Here is a 16057-nt window from a genome sequence, read left to right as displayed (position 1 = left end):
GCAGTTATTTTAGCAACTGATACATACTTTGTATATTGGAGTTTAAAAAACCAAAAAAACATTTGTGTAAGTATGCAGCTGAAGAGAAAATGAATGAGGAACCAGTTGTACAGCTGGTGGTGTACAGATGTAGGATAACTTTCACAACTTACTGTTGAAGAATTTTAATTATTGGCAGAGGTGTTCTTAAATGAAATACTGCTGCTGTGGTGCCCTGGTGAATAAATTCACCAAAACATCATATTGATGCTTTTTTATTTTTATTTTTTTCCCAGTAATTTGGCTCTTGTAAAATGTTGAGACTGAACTTAACCATGTGCAGTTGTCATGAGCATGTATGATTTCCTTAAAAAAAAAAAGTGTATTTTATAAATATTTGTGCAAAAGCAGTCTACACAGATCCAAACATGCATAGTTTGCGAGTTAGATTAATGTGTTTTCTTGGAGAGAATCATAGATACCACAAAGTCCAACCATTAACTTAGCACTGCCAAATCTACCACTAAACCACGTCCCCAGGCACCACATCTACGCATCTTTTGAATACCTCCAAGGATGATGACTCTACCACTTTCCTAGACCACTTGTTCCAGTGCTTCACAACCCATGAATGGAGCAGAGGGAATTAAAACACTTTTTTTGACACTGTTAAAGGTAGTCTTTGGCCCCCCTTCACTCTTGGCATTAAGTCCTGTCTCGTCTCTCAACAGAAAGTTGCAGTTAGTGTAGTTCCTGTCTATCTAGGTACATCATTTTGAAACCAGCCTAACGGTTTGCACTGCCAATGCTTGGGCATACCTGGTACGTACTGTCTTCTGTACCAGTCTATCACAAGGCTTTTGTGAACTGCATGACTTAATTCTTCCTTTTTGCAATTTCAGGAACAAATCAGAAACTATTACTTATTGTCTGAAGTTATAAAATATGCAGCGCTGAAAGTTGTATACACAGATGTATTTCTGTTTATCTTTGTTTTGAACTCCTATTAATACCTATTGATAAGTTGTAATGTCAGTCATGCAATCATCCTTAAAAACATTCACCAATTTATGGGGGAAAAAAGTTTTCTGCTCTTTTTCCATAGCAGTAGGAAAGCAACAGGCTTCTTATATTATAAAAGCCATCCTCGATGTGTTTTCTTTCTTATCCACCATGTTTCTGAGAACAGACCTATTTGTTGGCAGTGTGAGAAACCTGTTAAATTTTAGATTTACTTGTAGAAAAGTTGGTGGTATGTTGACAAGACTACTGAAGCGAGGAGTCTGAGTGGGTGTTATGTATCAGATGGTGGTGTATTTAAATTTAGCACAGTTAAAGAATGTGCTTTGTTCTTATAATATTCTCTTGTTAAGGGTCAAACTCATTCTTGCTGACTTCATTAGAATTTGGTATCCTGAAATAAAATATTTTTGGAGATCACACAGTGTGGTGATTGTAAGTTTTTACTTTTAATCAAGTGTATTTACAAGCTTTTGATGATTTATTCCATTAGTAATGTTTAGCAATATACATGATGACAACCTATTTTTGTTCAGTCAGAACTGGTCTGTGGCTGAATCCTAGCTGTTGCATTGCTCAAGGCACAAAACCAGTACTTGTATAATGTTATAATTTCTATCATAGTATTTCATAGCTAAATTATGGGGTCTCTTAATTTTTTTAACTCAAATTTTATTTAGACTTTTCAGCTCTTTATTCATACTGCTTCATAGATCACTACTTTGATACATAGCACCTAATTTCCTATTGACTTGATGTGTTCTGTACTGTTTTTCATGGTCATATTATTTGGACTGTCAGTGATTTCTACTATAGGATCTTCTTTGCTTGTTTTTATTATATGTGTCAAACCTAAAATTCCAGAAACTGAACTGTCATCTTTCCATTGATAACTTTAGAATCACCTCGTCTTAGTCTTATTTGGCTACATATACCTAGATGCAGTGCACTATGTGCAGCATCTTTATGTAGCTTTTGTCTGCATTAGTCAAGTCTCCTATATTATCCATACAGAGTACATGTTAAATATTTATGTAAACTACTGGAATACTCTTGGTTTATTTTCAAAATCTGCTTTATCCAAGAGTCCAACTAAGGTACCACGTTTAAATTGTTTTATGAGGTGTGGAGTTCTAGTAAGTGGTAAAGAACACTTTCAGATTGAACTCTATAGAATCTCCAGCTATATGTATATGTTCACTGCTGCAGGTTTTTATCAACAGGACTTTTTTCACCCCGCCCTGCTTCCAGGAGAAACATCACCTTCTTCCCAAAGGAATGACATGTCTGATAGCACCCAATTTTCTTTAACCCTTGTGTATTCCAAGATCTGTTAATGGTCTAGCCTATTAGAAACATTAATAGCCTCCTAAGAACCCACTTGTACTCATTTATCTACTCTTGTCAAGGGAATGCTGTTTGGAAAGCTTGTCTGTTGCTTATTTTGTAACTGGACTAAATGTAAGTCTTTACTATCATCTTTGTATCTTCCTGAATATGAATCCAACAATTTTGCTCGCTACAGTTTAACCCTGTTATCAGTGGTTATAGATGTATTTTGACAACGGAGGTAGCAGTCCAGAAAGCTGAATTGTCTTCACTAATTTCTTACCTATATAAATGAGCTAGGCTTTGCATTTGATAGCAAACTATTTTTTGTTTATTATTATTTTTCTTTGAGCATTTCCTTTGAGGCTTTTCAGGTTCTTCATATTAATATGATATTCCTCTGCACATATATGTGGTCTCACATTACTTGTTTCCTCTCTTCAGCCGTTCAGTAATTAATTTTAAGGACAAAGACTTGATGCCTATATGTGTAGGCAAATGTGCAAAAAAATGTGGTTTAATATCCTTCGTTTCAAGGTGGCTTCTTGCCAGTAAATTATTCTTTTCTTAGCAGCTGCTCTTGCCCCTAGTCCCAACACCCCTTCCAAGTTGCCTTGAACCATCAGTAATTGTCTTGGGTGGTGATGGGGAATATCAAACCTGTTTTGGACATGGACATTCTTTTTTTTTTTTGATTCATTTAATTATGCCCTGTGCTGTAAGTTCTTGGTGTGTGGCTGTAAACATTTTCTGTTTCACATGGCCTTTCTAGCAAAGTAGTTATTTAGCTTTTAGCATTCTTGTGGATTTCTCCATAATGTGAACCACACCTTCTAATAGTTGGATGGTATACTGAACACAGATTTTCAAGTTCTTCGATGAAACATATGTCCATAGTATTGCTCACCTGATGTCTAAAACTGTGAAGTAACGGTGGTACTGAGGTCAAGTGTATTTCTCAATTTTTTTTTGTAGCTTCATTTGCACTGTGAGGTGTTAGACACCAGAAAGAGATGAAAATGTTTTCTTTTAGTAGGACAGGGGAATTTCATTTGGTAAATATTTAACTCTTGCAAGTTCTAGTTATGAGCAGACTTTTCTGTGTTTTCAGAGGGGAATAGTATACTGTTCTGGAACTGCTCAAAAAAAACCAAAGTTTTCTGTTCAAACAATCTTTATATTTGTTCAGTGAATGTACAAAGAGAAATATTTTAAAGGAATGCTAATTTTACTGTATTACAGAATAATGGATTGTTGTTTTCCCAATTGTATCTATGGATAGAACAATTTGATAACATGTATGAAGTTAAAAAGATTTGTTATTTCTATAAAATATCTTTATTCCTAATTCTTGACATTTTGCTCCATATATTGAAACACCACACATAGATATTCAATGTTGTTTGTGATAATGACAACTAAAAAACTGGAGCACAAAGTAGAGCTGAAAGTAAAATGCACTTATCAACAGAAGAAACAGTCTGCTTTTATGTTCTTCAACTGAGGTATTTCTGTGCTAGCTAAGCAATTCCATTTGAATTGGAGGGATGAAGTGGAAGCTGTTTTTTTCCTTTTTTTTAGCGTGTTACTTTAAGGCAGGAAGTGCACTCATTATATCGCTCTGAATACTTAGAGTAGCTAGCAGGTTGGTAGTTTAGTTGATTTGCTATGTTCTTGAGCAGTGAATTAAAGTGGAAGCCTGTTCTTCTTGAAGAAGAGAACCTTTTCTTTACTCCCATCAACATGTGAGAAGATAGTCTTGTAACTGTCATTTTCTGTGCTAAACTTTACTTTTTGTTCTTCACACCAGTACAGTTCTTCTACTGTGCTATTTCAATAGAATACTTAGTAAAATATAAGTGTAAATACAGATATCAATTGATATGTTCTTAGTTTAGAATCATATAATCGTTGAATAATTTGGATTGGAAGGGACCGACCATTCAGTTCCAACCCTCCTGCCATGGGCCAGGGACACTTCACACTAGACCAGGTTGCTCAAAGCCCCATCCAACCTGGCCTGAAACACTTCCAGGGATGGGGCATCCACAGCTTCTCTGGGCAACCTGTTCCAGTGCCTCACCACCCACATAGTAATGAATTTTTTCCAGATACCTAATCTAAACCAACACATTTTCAGTTTGTTATCCCTTGTTCTGTCACTACACTCCCTGATAAAGAGGCCCTCCCCGTTTTTCCCTAGTGGCCCCCTTTAAATGTTGGAAGGCTGCTATAAGGTCTCCCCCAGAGACTTCTGTTCTCCAGGCTGAACAACTCCAATTTCCTCCTATAAAGCCGTTCTTCATAGGAGGGGTGCTCCAGTCCTCTGGTCATCTTCATGGCCTTCCTGTGGAGCCGCTCTTACAGGTCTGTGTCTTTCTCATGCTGGGAGCCCCAGAGCTGAACATAGTACGCCAGGTGAGGTCTTGCAAGAGTGGACTAGATGGAGAGAATCACCTCACTCGACCTGTGGCCACACTTCTTTTGATACAGGCCAGGACTTGCTGTTTAATTGCATTTGCATTGAATAAGAACTCTCCCTTTTTCTCTGTGATTGTTAGCCCAACATAAGGGTTCAGATGTGAATAGCAATTTGGTGAGGAGAAACACTTGAGGGGCAAAGGGTGCCTTTCAAGAAATATCTTCAAGTTGAGCTTTAAAGAACTGAAGAACTTAATGTCATGAATCGTAGAATGGCTTGGGTCAGTAGGAATCTTAAAGATCATCTAGTTCCAACTCCCCTGCCATAGCCACCCACTAGATGAGATATCCCAGGGCCCCATCCAGCCTGGCCTTGAGCGACTTCAGGGATGGGGCATCTGCAACTATTCTGGGCAACCTGGTGCAGTGCTTCACCCTCCAAGTAAAGAATTTCTTCCTAACATTTAATCTAAATCTGCCCTCTTTTAGTTTAAACCATTCCCCCTTATCCTATCACTATCTGACCATATGAAAATTCACTCTATCTTTTTATAATCCCCTTTTATGTACTGAAAGGTGGCAGTGAGGTCTCTTGGTGCCTTCTCTTCTCCAGAGTGACCATTCCCAGCTCTGTCGGCCTTTCTTCATAGGAGAGGTGCTCCAGTCCTCTGATGAACTTTGTGTCTCTCCTTTGGACCTGTTTTAACTGACCCACATCCTTCTTGTGCTGGGGACTCCAGAATTGGATGCATTTCTCCAAGTGGGCCCTCATGAGGGCAGAGCAGAGGGGGGAACAGTCACTTGATGCAGCCCAGGATGCAGTTGGTCTTCTGGGCTGCAACCACGCACTGCTGGCTGATGTCAAGCTTTTCATCTACTACAGCCCCCAGTCTTCTGCAGGACTGCTCTCAATGAGTTACTCTCCCATTCTGTACTCATGTCTGGGATTGCCCCAACCCAGGTGCATCACCTTGCTCTTGGACTTGTTGACACTTGTGAAGTTCACGTGGGGCCACTTCTCAAGCTTGTCCAGGTCCTTTTGAGTGGTGTCCCTTCCTTCTGTTGCATTGACTGCACCACTCAGCTTGGTGTTGTCTATGAGCATGCTGAGGAGGGACTCAGTTTATCATTGATAAATACATTCAACAGCACTTGTTCCAAGGTGGACCCCTGAGGGACACCACTCATCACCAGCCTCTAGGTGGACATAGAGCTTTTGACAGCAACTCTGTCTGTGGCCTTCCAGCCAATTCCTCATCCACCAAACAGTGCAGCTTTCAAATCCATCTCTCTCCAATAGAGGTCAGGATGTCATGCTGGATTTTGTCAAAGGCCTTACAGAAGTCCAGATAGATGACATCGGTCAGTTTTCCCGTGTCAGCTGATAGTCACTCCATCGTAGAAGGCCACTAGCTTGGTCAGGCACAATTTGCCTTTGAAGCCATGATGGCTGCCTTGGTTCTCTTCCTTGTCCTGCATGTGCTTCCAGGAGAATCTGTTCCATGATTTCCCAGGCACAGAGGTGAGGCTTGCCATTCTGTAGTTCCCTGGGTCTTCTTTTTCTACCCTTTTTAAAAGTGGGAGTGATGTTTCCCTTTTTCCAGTCACTGGGGGCTTCACCTGACTGCCGTGACCTTTCAAATATGATGGAGAGAGACTTGGCAACTACATCATCCAGTTCTCTCAGAACCCTGGAATGGGGGTCATCAAGTCCTCTTCACCCAGACTTGTACCTGTTCATTTTCATCAGATGGTCTTGAACGTGCTCTTTGCTTACAGTGCAAGGGACTTTGCTCCCCTGCCAAAACCATATTGAGTCTTTTAAGGTTGGAGCACCAAAATGCTCCTCACTTTCAAGGATTCAGGCCTGTGAATATATCTAGAGCATTAAAATTGTGTCAATTCTTAAACATGTAATTACAGCTATGTTATAGGTATAGCACTCGAAGTACAGTCCTGCTCAGAATTAGTGGGGTAGGCACTCCAACATGGTGACATGCTGGAAATACAGGACCCATCTGGAAAGCAGCTTTGCAAAAGAGGACCTGAGAGTCCTGGGAGATACCAAGCTGAACATGAGCCAGCGATGTGCCCTTGTGCTGACGCTGTTCTTGGCTTCATTAGCCAACGTATTGCCAGTATGTCAAGAGAGGTGATCCTTCCCCACTGCTCAGCATTGGTGAGGCTGCACCTGGAGTACTGTGTACAGTTCTGGGGCCCTCAGTACAAGAAAGACCTGGACATACTGGAAAGAATCCAACAGAGGGCCACCAAGATGATCCTGTGGTCTGGAGCACCTCTCCTGTGAGGAGAATCTGAGAGAGTTGGGATTGTTCAGCCTGCAGAAGAGGAGGCTCAGGGCAGGTCTTATATATATAAAAAACTGAAGGGAGAATGCAAAGAGGATGGAGCCAAGCTGTTTTCATTTGTGCCTAGTGCCAGGACAATGGTCAATAGGCACAAACTGGAACACAAGAGGTTGTGTCTGCACGTCAGGAAGCACTTCTTGTGTGGGTGATGGAACACTGGTACAGGATGCCTTGAGAGATCGTGGAGTCTCCCTCCTTGGAGATCTTCAGAAGCTATCTGGACGTGCTCCTGGGCAACCAGCTCTAGGTATCCCTGATTGAGGAGGATGGTTGGACCAGATGACCTCCAGAGGTCACCTTCCAACCTCAACCGTTCTATGTTTCTGTAACCCAATGTTAAGGTAGCTTAGGACAACAGTGCTTGAGCAGCAGGTAGTCATTTTCATTACTACCGCTGGTACTGTTTTCTTCTGAAATAAGCTTTCTTCATCTAGGGAGTGTCAATCTTGCAAATGTTGGAGGTTTGTTTGGAAAAAAAGAAAAAGAAAAAAGAGGGAAGGTATGTGTAATTAAAAGTTATACCATAGTACCTAGTAGATAGAGGTTACCAGACTACATAAATGTGCTGACAGTGTTGATGTTAGCCTGACATACCACATACCTTCAAGCAAACAGGAACATTTACTTTTTTGCCTGCTTGTCTTGGCAGGGGCAGAGGCATTTGGCAATGTGCTGTCATTTCTTTATACAGTGGATTGCTGATAACTTGCACTGTAGCAAAAGCTGCCTTGGCTTATGAGAAACTATGACTGGCCTGTTTGAGAGGCTCTCAGATGTAGTCATCCTGAGTGCTGAACAGTCTTGTAAGCAAAAGCCCAATCATGATAATAAAAATTAAACTACTAATATGATATATAACCAGAATTTAGAGGTGGGCATGCTAGTAAGATTATACTTGATTAAAAATACATTGGGATAAATCACTGGCATTTCAGAGTAGAAGAATCATCTTAATGTTATAGTACATGAAGCACTTGAAAAATGTTCCTATTGTCTTCCTCCCACCCCATCTCAGCAAGAACTGCAAAAATTGTGTATATGCACAGAAGCATTGGAAAACACTGGTTATTTAAGTACTATGAATTGAATAGAATATTTATGCAGTAACGGTGGAAAAGCAAGTGTACAAGTGTATTATTCATCTTAAATGTAATGGGAAAAATTGCTTAACACTTGCTTAATTGCTTTTCTTCTGTCCAGGATAAAAACAAGGGCAGGTCCCTTCAAAGTTGTGCAGTTCTGTGTACTCTTCTTGCTAACAAATATTCTGCAACTGACTTCGATCTGTAGCCCAGGATGAGGTCCAACCTTTTAGCCTCATAAGTACTATGACTCCTATTTGGATTCTGTACCTGAATCTGAGCAGTCATTCAGCCTTGAGCAGTCCTCTTGCCACAATTCTTTCTCTCCCATTCTTTGTCTCATCTGTTTGGTGAATAACTGCTTTGGGACAGCAGTTGAGAAATGATATGGATTTCTGCTTAAGCCTTTTCATTACTGCAATTCCTTGTGCAAAAAAAAAAAAAAAAAAAGGATACCATAGGAAGAGATGTATCTGATACACTTTGCATCTTGTATATTCATAAGGGAGTGACCTTTGCACTTCCTTTCTTATCTTGCATTTCCTATTGCTTTTGTCATCTTTCGTGCTCATACATGTAGGTGTGTTCTGAGCATGTCTTCAATTCACTTGTCCAACCATGAAACATAAATGAGATACAGGAATTGCATGCATAGACACTATTCACTTCTTTGGTTTATAGCAGTCAACTGCCTTTTACCCTTCCCTTCTTTGAAGATTGTGGTATTGCATTGTGTGACGGTTTCTAATGTTACCTTCTGTAGGAAACAACAGAAGAGTAAAACCTTTTTGTTTTCCTCTGGCTCCTTTTTAAAGAAATATCTTCTCAGCTCTTGGGCATATTCAGCTGCTTTAGGAAACAAGCCCACGTATATTGTGATGTCTATTATGGATCCAGGCTTCTTACTTGTTCCTCTTTCAAACTGTGCAATACTAGGAAACACACAATAAAATACTTTCAAAAGTACTAGCTCAGAACAGAAAATTAAATTGAATTACCTACTGTTGGTTCCACTGGAGATTGATGCAATGCTTTAACTTGAACTACAGTAACTGAAGATTTCTGGGAAGAAGGTACATTTGGAAAAGAAAGCAGTTCTGAACACAACAATATATTAGAAAAATAAAGATATCATTGAGGAAGAGGTAGCTTATTATTAGAAAGGATACTCTTGTCTCACCATTTTTATCCACTTTAGCCTCTTGAAGAATGCTGAGAATCTAACAGCAGCATCTAAAATGTGAGTTATTGATGCACTTAGAAGAGCAAAAAAAGGAGCTCGCCAGTATAATAAAAAGTGCAGTAGTATTTTCATTATTTTTAAAAACAAATAAAAAATACCACCCTGAACCTGAAGCCTTTGTTAGCAGCTATTTATGCCCTGGTCCTTGAGTAGAGACGACTTTAAACATCATGGTGAAAACAAAGAAATAATTTTGTGTACTTTCCCCAAGGAGTAGTCCCATTGCTGGGATTCACTACCTCAACCTTCAGTTTTCATATACTTGAAATCATGCACTGAACAGAAATAGACATCACAGAAGTGCCAAAACTACCAGGGAAACTGAGCCTTTCAGCTTTTCCAAATTACTTATTCAAGAAAATGTAAATTTAAACTAAAAGAGGGGAGATTTAAATTAGATATATGGAAGAAATTCTTTACTACAAGGTTGGTGAGGCACTGGAACAGGTTGCCCAGAGAATCTGTGGATGCCCCATCCCTGGAAGTGTTTCAGGCCAGGTTGGATGGGGCTTTGAGCAACCTGGTCTGGTGGGAGGCATCCCTGCCCATGGCAGGGGGTTGGAACTGGCTGATCTTTAAGGTCCCTTCCAACCCAAACAATTCTATGATAATTATTAGGAAATGGTATCAGCTTTCTGATGAAAGCTGTGTACATGCAGTTTCTATTTCCTATTTAAAACACTAGTTCCCAGCTAGAAAGAGAGACATATGCACACAGCTAGTGCTGATATTGAAGATGAAGTGCAGGAACAGGCATAGGACAAGTTTAAATTTTGCTCGTGCAATGTCATTACAACAGGTGGAAGCCTCTTGTGGAAGATGTCTGGAAGAGCAGTGACTGGTCAGGGATTGCTGCTGCAGGACTTCTGGTGCTGCAGCTCAGAACCACTGGCTAGAAACCAGCAGCTTGAAAGATCTTTTGATGGTCTAGGTGACAGAGTGATATCCATGGCCATGATCAGTAGAGTTAATAGTAGGATTTAATGTGCTTCCCCCCTTCCCAAATACTTGAGGTGAAATGAGCTGAAAATGTCTGCTGTGGCTCCTTTTCTCCCTCTGAGGTTTTTGTGCCTTGTATTATTTGTCACTGTAGCTTTGATTTTCACGAGTAAAAATTGACAAAGAAATCATAAAAAACTGTCTTTTTCTTGCATTTCAGCGCTGTAGATGGCTGATGTATTTTTTTCTTCTCCTTTCTTTCCTTTCCCCAAAAAAGAGCCTACTCCTTTCACGTTACTGCAGATGGTCAGATGCAGCCTGTTCCTTTTCCTCCTGACGCTCTCATCGGTCCAGGAATCCCTCGCCATGCCCGCCAGATCAACACTCTGAATCACGGGGAAGTTGTGTGTGCAGTTACCATCAGCAACCCCACAAGACACGTGTACACGGGTGGCAAGGGCTGCGTTAAAGTCTGGGACATCAGCCAGCCTGGGAACAAGAGCCCTGTTTCTCAGCTGGACTGCCTGGTAAGTGAACAGGAACTTAGGCAGAAGGGTAACTTCTCCTCGGAGACTCAATAAGGCAATAGCTGTCCTTGTCTGGATTTTGTTCATATTACAAGGAAATAGCAGGCAGTTCTGTTTCCTGCTTTATACATTTAGCTGTCTTTTTTTTAAACACTGAACAGGTGGTGTTACAGAGAAGAGGACTGGTTTGTTTATGGATAAATATCATCACTAAGGGTCAAATAATATTTTAGATAAGACTTCTAAGTAGAGAGTGTACCTGATTATTCCCCCCACCCAAGTCATGCTGGTGATTTTTGCACTGCATGGGTTTAAAACAAAGGTAGCCTGGCTTAGACAGGGCTGTAGGGTGTTTTACTTGTGCCAGGAGTCATGACCCCTTTTTTGTAAGAGGGTAGCAACCATATAACAAAATAATGTGACAAGGTACCAAGGTCACTTTGTGTTGTTACACTTTTGTTAGTGTTCAGCACCTTACACATTCTTCTGGTTTGTTTTCACATCTCCCAGATACAAAATGGATTGAGTAAGGTCATATAGCCGAAAAGCTAAATCGAAAACCTAATTGCTCGGTAAGATGCTTCTTATACTAGAAGCAGTGTATAAACTAGAAGCAGACTTAATGTCATAAAGCACAATAATATATATTCCAAATGAAAACAATTCTAGTTTAAGTGTTGATACAAGTAAATGTTGGTTTTGTTTTGCTTTATTTTTGTTAAGTCCTTGCCTTTTATTTACTTCTACTCCCATGTCATTTGTCTAGTGGTATACATATGGTTGTGTATGCATTCTGTTTCATGGCAGGTTTGTCTCTGCTCAGTCTTAGCTGCCTTCATGTTAGTTATGGAACTGTATGGCTGGCTAAGCCAGCATTTCCACTGTACTACTTAACTTTTCCTTCTCTGTGACTTGAAAGAAACAACAAAAACAACAACAAACCCATAGTTATAGAAATGTCTTTGATTTCTACCTGCACTACTTTTTATTTGTTTTGAGTTACTGGTCTTATCCCTTGATTTCCTAAAGAACTGTTACCATATTGGACAGCAGCTACACGAAAAAAAGACATCAAATAAGCTTAAGGAGTCAGAGAAACAGCATAAATTCAGGACCAGAATGAGAATATTCTGACTCAACTTCTTAACTTTAAAATGGTGAATGCAAAATATTGATTAAAAGAAAACTCCAAAATCTGAAAGGCATGAGACTCGAACTGTATTTTCCTAAGTGGTTACAAATGAGAGGTCATTTGATTTTTTTCTAAATATTCCTGTGGTGCTGGTAGTCTTAACTGATGTAGTGCACTTTCTCAAATGCAAGCTTACTTTGGCTTTGTCTCTTTGTAATAAGATGAAGGACTTCATCAGGTTCAAAACAGATTAGACTCTAGCAATAGGAATCTGCAGTTTAATTTCTGCAGCTGCAGTCTCTGGTTAGTAATGAGAAGTAGACATTTGAGACCTTTTAGGGTCTGCTGGTTCCTTTTTTGTACTTTGGTACTGAAAAAAATCGCCTACTGTTTAAAACTTGGATGCAGTCAGAATCATATTAGTGGCCATTATTAGCATGCATGTATTAACACAACCAAGATGATTTGTGTTGTACAGAACAGAGATAACTACATCCGCTCTTGTAAATTGCTGCCTGATGGATGCACCCTAATAGTTGGCGGGGAAGCCAGCACATTATCCATATGGGACCTGGCAGCACCAACTCCTCGTATAAAAGCAGAGCTGACATCCTCAGCCCCTGCCTGCTATGCTCTGGCTATCAGCCCTGATTCCAAGGTGTGCTTTTCGTGCTGCAGTGATGGGAACATTGCAGTGTGGGATCTGCACAATCAGACATTGGTCAGGTGAGTCATTACTTGTTTACAGACAACTTTTATTAAAGTTGGTCTTTGAACAGCTAGATAAATATTTATCTTCCTGAATAATGGTTCATGACAGCAAAACAGATAGTATTTCTCTTGTAAAGAATGAAGTTTGTGCTCACATTGGACAGAAACTAGTTCTGGTAGCTTCAGCCTAGTCCTGGAAGATGGTTTTTGAGGACCTAAAGGGCTGTTACATAATCTGTTGAAGTTGATATAAAAGTTCTTGTTGGTTTTGTTTAGTTGAGATTTGTCTTCAGGTTTCTACAAGCAGCATTTCTACTAGTTTGTGTTTGATTTGGACTGAACTTGCCTTATAGTGAACTCTTTGAGGTTTGTTCTTTTCCATTGTACTGAGCATTTACTAAGTAATAAAATGAATTTTCAATTCATATTTGGTGATGAAATGTAATAAAATTAACCTTTCAAAAGTAGTTGAAAAGCTAAATCACCCCAGTTCTTTACGAAAGTGTAGAGAACTGATGTTTGGTCATTCATAAGAGAAAGATATTTGATTTGTGGAGGAGGAATTTGATCTCTAAAACTTGCAGAGAGCACAATAAACGTGTTGCTATAAAAGTTACTTCTGAAATATATTTTTTTAAACTTTAGGTTAAAGTGTCTGGCAGGTTAATATTCACCATGAGTGCTATGGCAGAGAAAAAATGATAGGACCGTGTGTATAATGGCTCTTAGTAACAAGTTGTGTGGTTTTACTAGAAGATTGGTCTAGGCTTACCAAAGTTGTGACAGTTTACAGTATTATAAGAATGAAGAGCCTAAATTGGGAAAGACCATGATATCTTAGAGGATTTGAATACATTCACTGAAGAAGATGCTGTTTTCTGTGATTTAATTAGATTTTCTGTATCTCAGTAGTTAACTTAAATTTATGTGCAGATATTTGTATTAATGTATGTGCAAATCTGACTTTCTGTTAAATTTCTAGGTCAGAAAATACTTTAGTTATATAAAGCCTTTAGTTTGCCCTATGCATGCTTAGTCTCTGTGAGGGTGAACTCTTTCTCCATCTATGACTGTTTTGAATGAATGGTACAAGTTACTTTTATTCTTATGGGTGTTTGCTGTGTGTAAGTGTTCCCACTACTTGCTTGCTGATCTTCCTAATTGATAACACGTGGAATTTTCAGACCAGATCTACAAAACAAAATGTGCCTTGTGACCTTTCTGTGGTAGTGCTTAGTGAATCATACCCTTCATTCCCAAGCTAGTTGTCTTCTTCCCTTCTCCTTCCACCTTTGACTTTGATGCAAAGGACTTTCCTAAAGCTAATTGCTGATGAAAAATGCAAAAGGCTTCTGCCAAAGGATTAAGGAAAACTTCATATGGCCTTTTGGTTGTTGAAGGCTGGGAATTCCTAATGAGAATATTTTAAAACAAAATACACTGTCTACTTATTTTGTGATTTCCTGATCTCTTGCCAGAGAATGTAACTTTGCTGACTTGACAATGCTTTTGCTTTACTTACTGGATCTTTATCTGGATCATTTCCTATTAATATCTCTGCTCATTATTTATCATGTTGACTTACAGCCAAAGAAAAATACAGTAGCTGATTTCTGAAACTGGAATTTTGTTCCCTCAGCACTTGTTTTGCTTTAATCTGAGTTGTCGTTTAGTACTTCTAACTGTAGTTCTGTAGTTACTGTGCTTTAATGTACTCACAAGCTTTTCTTTTAAAATAACTAAAAAAAAAACAACAAACAAAAAAAAACAACAACACATAAAAAAAAAAACACTTTTCAAAACCTGATAGAAAGTAATGAGTTTGTTCAACTACTTATGATGCAATCTATTTCTCTAGCACCTGGAAAATATTTTTGTAATACCATTGTGTTTCATGCCAAGTCAGAGGGAGGGGCTGATTTTTGCCCATCAGCAGACACAGAAGAGATGACACACACATACAGAGTCCAAAACTAACACCACAATAGTGTTTACCTTGAGCTCTGGCAGGAAATCATTATTCAATCTGGTTTGTTTTATCAGGCAATTCCAGGGCCACACAGATGGAGCCAGCTGTATTGACATTTCTAATGATGGTACCAAGCTCTGGACAGGGGGTTTGGATAACACTGTCAGATCCTGGGACTTGAGAGAGGGGAGACAGCTACAACAGCATGACTTCACATCACAGGTAACTAGATTTTCCTACAGCTTGGGTGGGGAACAGGGGAATGTTTAGGGTGAAAGCTGAGAAATGAACCCAATGCAATTGGCAAATTTTAGTCAGATTGTTTTGTTTGCTGTGGCTGTTCATAACACAATATTTTGGAGCTTTCATATGTTAAGCTGCTCTGGAACAAAGTGATAGACTAACACCACTCTCTTTCCATATTTTTTTTTCTAAGTTTAGAGGTAAGAATGGGTAATTTAGTCACTTGAATTTTGACAAGCTTTTTCACTATTGAACTGTGTCAATTCTATTTGGTCCTTGTCTTTCTAGCTCTCTCAATTCATTTAATCACTGTATGAAAAAATAAAAAGTGTAAATGTTGCTGAATTTTCAGATATTTTCCCTTGGTTATTGTCCTACTGGTGAATGGCTAGCCGTGGGAATGGAGAGCAGCAATGTGGAAGTGCTACATGTAAATAAACCAGACAAATATCAACTGCACCTTCATGAAAGTTGTGTATTGTCACTCAAATTTGCTTACTGTGGTAAGTTGCCCTGAAGATTGAACTGGAGGTCAGGACTTTATTTCACACTTATTTCATACTTTATTGCACAATCATAACTTTTTTGATAATCAAAATTTATTTAATATCTGTTTCTTAATTTGAGTAAATATCTCTGTTTTATGAATACAAATGTATTCAGCTATGAACAACCATTTATTTATTTATTTATTTAAAGGCTGGTGTAAGAGTTGAGTTGTTTGTAAAACATTGTTTCTACTTAGTGTGGGCTTTGTGTAATGGTAATTAGCCAACGGATTTCAATTTGACCCAAAATCTGTTGGATGACTGTTTCATATGTTTTCATAGCTCTTCCGTTTCATATTCTAGGTAAATGGTTTGTGAGTACTGGGAAAGATAACCTTCTTAATGCATGGAGAACTCCATATGGAGCCAGTATCTTCCAGGTAAGCATGATGATGTTTTTAAAGAAAAAAACTAGAAAATCCTAAGTCCCAAGAGTGGATTCATATCTCTTTACCTATGTGATCTAACCAAAATGGGATGCTGAGATGAGGGTAATAGACTTTTTTTTTTTTTAATGAAGTAATATATTTCTATTTTTCTTCTAG

At 38.9% G+C, this 16057-nt stretch overlaps 1 protein-coding gene across 6 annotated transcripts in view; it reads left to right on the top strand.

The window, feature by feature from the left end:
- The window catches only part of LOC121061924 (transducin-like enhancer protein 1), a 63753-nt gene that overhangs the window by 37638 nt on the left and 10058 nt on the right, over nucleotides 1–16057 (top strand). For 4 of the 6 annotated variants that reach the window (XM_040541400.1, XM_040541399.1, XM_040541396.1 and 1 more), the window contains exons 11-15: nucleotides 10660–10909; nucleotides 12502–12767; nucleotides 14796–14943; nucleotides 15317–15467; nucleotides 15816–15892. In XM_040541400.1, the coding sequence (XP_040397334.1) occupies nucleotides 10660–10909; nucleotides 12502–12767; nucleotides 14796–14943; nucleotides 15317–15467; nucleotides 15816–15892 (892 nt within the window). The remainder of the gene's footprint in view (nucleotides 1–10659; nucleotides 10910–12501; nucleotides 12768–14795; nucleotides 14944–15316; nucleotides 15468–15815; nucleotides 15893–16057) is intronic. The other 2 variants (XM_040541401.1, XM_040541397.1) reach the window with 1 other exon arrangement.

The sequence above is a fragment of the Cygnus olor genome, chromosome Z (genome assembly GCF_009769625.2).
Source record: "Cygnus olor isolate bCygOlo1 chromosome Z, bCygOlo1.pri.v2, whole genome shotgun sequence".
NCBI lineage: Eukaryota > Metazoa > Chordata > Aves > Anseriformes > Anatidae > Cygnus > Cygnus olor.
Note: the sequence above shows the minus strand (reverse complement) of the source record. Positions and strands in the feature narration are given on the sequence as shown.